This window comes from Rhincodon typus, chromosome 26 (genome assembly GCF_021869965.1).
Source record: "Rhincodon typus isolate 14 chromosome 26, sRhiTyp1.1, whole genome shotgun sequence".
Taxonomy (NCBI): domain Eukaryota; kingdom Metazoa; phylum Chordata; class Chondrichthyes; order Orectolobiformes; family Rhincodontidae; genus Rhincodon; species Rhincodon typus.
Window position 1 is genome coordinate 35,843,481 of NC_063357.1, and position 6,000 is coordinate 35,849,480.

The window sequence follows — 6,000 nt, forward strand, 5'->3', positions numbered from 1 at the left end:
CGAAATCAAAAACCTCATCTCAGTGACGGCGACCATGAAACCACTGTCAATTGTCATTAAAAACCCATCTAATTTACTGATCCCCTTTAGAGAAGGAAATTATTATCTGATCTGGCTGACAGGAGAGTCCAGACATTGAGAGTGCATTTGAGACACAACTAGCCTTGCAAGCCACTCAGTAGTAACAAAACATTTGGAAATCTAAAAGGAACAAAACCATGAACCACCTGATCAAATAAAGGAACTGTCACAGAGAGCGTTCAAGCAGTAGCCTGACATAGTCATGCACGTGCAAACGTACTTTCCAAATAATATCCCAGATACCACCATCACCATTCCTGGTTATGTCCCATCCCAAACGCAGAACAGATCTAGAGGTGGCAGCACATGGTAGACATTAGGAGGGTGTTTCACTGGGAGTCATCAACATTGTCAGACATTAAATGTCATAAGCAAACATGAGCATGGAAACTTTCAGATCACTCCTGACCACGTGCAAATCAGCTGATCTAATGCCAGTCCTCGACATTGAGCACCATTTTGAAGAATTGAAGGTGGTAAGGATGCAGAATGTAATCTGAGTGAGGGAGTTCAATTTCACCAAGAGCTGCATGGTTGCACCAGAACTGACCGAGCTGACCACAGCTGCTACACTATGTTAGACTGGGGCTGCATCAGCTGGCGATGGGACCAACAGGAGAAAAGGTGTAACTGACAGTGCTATAAAGCAGTAACCTGCTCACTGATTCCGGTTTCATGAGGGCAACACGGGTCCTGAACCCATTACAGCCTTGCTCCAAGAGGCCTGGTTTTCAATCACCGATGCAATGAACAAACACGTTGAACTAGACCCCATATAAATACCACTACGGTACAAAACCAGAAACAAGACTGCCCACCATTACAGAGCAGACCATATGATTTCACAGTGGGTCAGAACAACAGCGCTTCAACGGATGCTACACAGCACTGACTATGTCACCTAAAAGGGAGATGAAACTTTTGCATGAAAACCATTCGGCTCGGCAAACCAACCAACAACTACAACTACTTGTTCCGAATTGCAAGTTTTTTCGGGGGGTGGTGGTGCATGCCTTGATTGGAACTCTGCGCTCATTGGACATCATCTCAATTTTAGGGACATCACAACAGGAGCTCCTTAGGGAAATATTCTCCAACTACCTACCTGCAGGTGCATGGGAAACGTAAGAAAAAAAGTCAGAAGTGGAAAGAGGCACTGAGCTGCACAATAATAAGGATCATTCACAACTTGTCAAATATTAAAGACGCCCATGTCTGTTTGCAGCAAGATCTGGACAACATTCAGACTTGAAATGGTATGTCGCATGTAACATTCAGCATGGACTCCCAGCCTCCTCGGCTTGAGGAAGCCCAAGGTGGCTCCCTGCTTTAGTATTTTAGAACTATAATGCTGAACTTTTGCCTTCATTTCTTCATTTTTCTAATTTATACCTAAGATTTAGTACCTAGGTGTCTTTGTATTTAAGATGGCGCCAGAAATGGGGACTTTGTACATTTTGCCCTGTACTCATGTATCCCTATACTTGAGTATGTGACAGTAATCCTAATTCTAACTCTAAACAGAGTGACTACAAAGAGCAGTCAGTAACGCGGCTACTGACTGTACAACATTTAGAAGATAGAAGATAAGCATGTAGCAGAATACTCTCAGCTTGAATGTATGAAAGCGACTCAAGGAACACTCAAAGTCATTGATACCATCTAGGACGTGGCAGACTACTTAATTATAACCCTGTTCACCACTAAAAACATCACTGCCTCCACACATTATGCTCCATCTACAAGATCCTCTGCAGCAACTCACCAAGGCTCCTTCAATGCATCTTTCAAACCCACAGCCTCTAACACCTAATAGGGCAAGGGCAGAAGATGCATGAGAATACCGTTATCTTGAAGTTTCTCTCCAAGCTTTACATCCTCCTGATTTGGAGCTATGCTGCTGCTCCCCCACTGTTGCTATGTCATAATGCTGACAATGCTTCAAAACTACACTGTGGGTGTCTCTACACCCCAAGATCTGCAATGGTTCAAGAATGGTTCACCACCACCTTCTCAAGACAATTAGGAATGGGCAATAAATACTGGCCTAGCCAGTTATACTCAGATCCCGTGAATGAATTTCACACACAAGTCAAGCAAAATGTTTGTGTTTTTCTATTCTTACCTTTAAGGCGTTTGTTTTGCTCGCTTTCTCAATGGCCTTCTTAACCAGAATGCTATTCTTAACTTAGGTGTTTTGGGCTAATTTATTTGCAAGCACCAAACTATCAAGGTAACATTGAAAACGTGACTGGACTTCAGGAAGATTATTCAGGACTGCAGCTCTGGACTAGTAATCGCAAAAGTGTCTCCATATGCAACAGAAGCCAAAATAAGGAATGCCCTAAAATGACTACTTTTCAAAATTACTTCACTAGATAATGAGAACGTCAGAATCCGGAGCACGAAGTTTAGGCTGAAAGTCTAGTAGAATACTGCACTGCGAAGGGTACGGAGTTTCAAACAAAAAAAACCTATCCCCATACATACTTTGAATAGTATGATTTATTATCCCCACTGAACTGCTAATATTTATTCCTGAATCAATATCACAACAGATTATCTCATCTTCACACTGTTGTCTGTGAGACCATGTAGGAATTAGGTACAATTGTAATTGTATCTCAAAATACATTACTGGCTATAAAGCACTGACATCTAAGGTTATGAAAGGCATTCTAGAAATACATCTTTCTTTAACAAAAGATGACATAAACAGCAAGTGTTTTTCTGCAATAACTTTAAATACTTATAAAGGCTTTAAAATACCCAGAGGAAATCACAGTTGTTACAAAACCCAAAATAATGGAACAGATTTTAAGATCTCAAAAAGTCTAACTTTTTTGGTATGAAAACTGAGTGCAGGAGAAACCCAACAGTCTGACAACATCTACGGAGACAGAAACAAAGTTAATATATTGCGCCTGATATGATTCTTCTATAGAACTATTCTCATGCTTTTGGTAGAATTCTGATGAAAAGTTACAGATTTTTCTAATTTGAACTGCATTTCTGATTTCATTTCAGATTTCCAACATTTGCTCTTTTATTTCTCCATTCTATCTTCTTGTAGGAGTAGGTCATTCAGTCCTTGGAGTCTGACTCAACACTCAATAAAATAATGACTGATCTTTACTCACAAACATACTTTCCCACATCCCTCAATTTCCAAGCTTGAGCTTCCCTTCGTGCTTTCAGACCAGTAAAATATTCCTAAAATTTACATTAGCTCAACCGTAAACTTATTTCTCAGCAAATTAGGGTATCAACTGCCCCGGGTAACTTTTGGGTAGAATAACACGAAACAATAGAAGCTTATGACAACTAGTTGAATGAATGAATGAATGAATGAGTTGATGATCATGGTGTTTTAATTGTTGTCAGGTCCCTTGCCTCCAGGCTCTTACCCAAAGGACAGCCTCCTGGTTGGAGTCTGGATGGGATTCGGCCGGCTGTAGCGGTTCCTTATCTCCCTGTTGCCAAAAGTGGCCTGCGCCGAGTTTTCGTTCGACAAGTAGCTGCCCATCATGAAGTCGGCGGGGCTCCGCTCACTGGCACAAGCCGCCGACAGCGGGTTGCGTTCCTCACAATTCACCAACTCCCACTTGCAGCTATTGACCGGGGCCCGGCCCGGATTCCAAACTCCGGGCTGAGGCCTGCCTCTAACACTCCGACTTCTCCCTTTCCAATGACCGCCTCCTCCGTTCAACTTGTTGTGTACCACTTCGGCCCAACGCGTCCTGAGGAGAACAGCGATGGTGCGATCGAGTAAATCTCGGAGCCCGGGCCTGGGGCCTACTCCCTGTAACGAAGAGTAATAAACCCAGGCGGACACCACCGCCAGCAGGCCCAGCAGGTACCAGCCCAAGATGTAGAAGGAAAACAGCAAAGCGAAGCCTAGCCCCGCCGCCCACGTTATCAGAGACCGCTTGTGTGCGGGAGACATGGCGGCGGCGACGGCTTCAATCCAGTCTCAATCGCCGCCATTCTGCTCTCGGTCTGTCCGCCATTACCGGACGCTTCAGACAGTGCACATGCGCGCCATTACCCGGCACACACAGCAGGGCGGGGTTTCCATCCCCTCCCCCTCTCCTCCCCCTCTCACAACCCACATGACCTCAGGCCAACCTGGGCGCGCACACACCGACCGTCTCCTGGCAACCCGCGGCCGCGCACGCCCTGCGCGACAAGTCCGGCCCCCGTCACTCGCTCAAGCTTGTGACGGCGGCGCGTGCCCCCGCGGATGCAATGGGCTGAGCGGAGGGGCGGTGCCTGCATTTGTAAAGCTGCTGGAGTGCCCCTGCTGGGATGGTGCTGCTGAGATGGCACTACTTGAGTGCCCCTGCTGGGATGGTGCTGCTGGAGTGCCCCTGCTGGTGGTGCTGCTGAGATGGCACTACTTGAGTGCCCCTGCTGGGATGGTGTTGCTTGAGATACCCTCTGCTGGGATGGCGCTGCTGTAGCGCTCCTGCTGGGATGGCGCTGCTGAGATGGTGCTCCTGCTGGGATGGCGCTGCTGGAGTCCTGTAGCAGTGACTCAAAAATGACCTGCGCATTTACCTCCTCCCTCCCCAGTATCCAAGGGCCCAGGTGAAGCAACACTTCACCTGCACTTTCCAGAATCTAGTCTACTGCATTCACTGCTCACAATGTCTCCGCTACATTGGGGAAGTGTAGACTTGGCGACTGCTTCGCAGAACATCTACATTCTGCTTGCAAAAAAAGACCCTGAACTACTTGTTGCCTGCCACTTCAACACACCACCCTGCTCCCTGGCCAACATCTCTGTCTCTGGCTTGCTACAGTGTTCCAGTGAAGCCCAACGCAAGCTGGAGGAACAACACCTCATTTTCTGCTTGGGGACCCGACAGCCCTCTAGACTCAATATTGAGTTCAATAATTTTAGGGCCTAAACTCTCCCATGTCCCAGCCCCCCACCCCACACACCAGGCCTTGTTACCACATAGCCTACCATTACACACCCCCTGTTGTTAGTTACTAACAGTCCCCATTAACAACTACTCACCCTCCCAGCCTGATCGTTAGCAACTCCTTTGCCTGTCCAACTGTCTTTCTCTCTCTTTGGATCCTATCCTATCGTTTACTCCCTACCTCACCCACCTCCCTATTTTCTGCATATAAACTGACGTTTTCCCAGCCGCCATCAGTTCTGAGGAAGGGTCACCGGACCCGAAACGTTAACTCTGTTTTCTCCTTCACAGATGCTGCCAGACCTGCTGAGCTTTTCCAGCAACTTTGTGTTTGTTCAAAAATGACCATACTTCCTTCCTCTTCCTTCAGCTTTTGCTTTCAATTCTTCATTCTCACTGTTGTTTGTGTAATTCACCAAGGTCCCACATATCATGTTACTCTGGCCAGGCTAGAATCAGCTCACTCTTACAGCAAGTTATGATGTAAAAATGGTGTTGACCATGAGAGGTCTTGGTCCAGCAAATTCTATCTCATTGTGACAGCATGATGAATGGCAGTACTTAGGATTCAGAATGCGAAAGAGTGCTACACACTCTTGCTTAAAACGATCTCAGCAGGTTTTGAGGAGTTGACTTGATTAATAGGATTGCAATTTCTTTCAATGAGCTTCGAGAGGGTTAAGTCGATATCTCAAAGTCAAGAATTTATTTGGCGATAATAAGGCCACAGAGTGATACAGGCAGTCTGCTGGTTGGGAACAAGTTCTTTGTTCTTGGGAACGCCTTTTCAAAACCCATTGCAGGCAAATCTCACTTTCCCATATCACTGCCCCCCATTTAGCATTCTGAATATGTTCCTAAAAATGTGTGCTCGATGGAAATGTGCAAAATGAAAATCACTTTCCTGTAAACAGGGTTTACATTCCTGACCTGTAAATTTTAGATTGAAAACCTATTTTTTGTGTGTTTATTTTATCTATTTTGTAGA

The 6,000-nt window shown here is 45.6% G+C and overlaps 1 protein-coding gene across 1 annotated transcript in view; it reads right to left on the bottom strand.

Annotated features, from left to right (window-relative positions):
• Nucleotides 1-4,128, bottom strand: part of pom121 (POM121 transmembrane nucleoporin) — a 35,985-nt gene extending 31,857 nt beyond the window's left edge. Inside the window, exon 1 of the mRNA XM_048612791.1 lies at nucleotides 3,489-4,128. Coding sequence (XP_048468748.1) covers nucleotides 3,489-4,027 — 539 coding nt within the window. The 5' untranslated portion in view covers nucleotides 4,028-4,128. The remainder of the gene's footprint in view (nucleotides 1-3,488) is intronic.
• Between the last annotated feature and the right edge of the window lie 1,872 nt (nucleotides 4,129-6,000).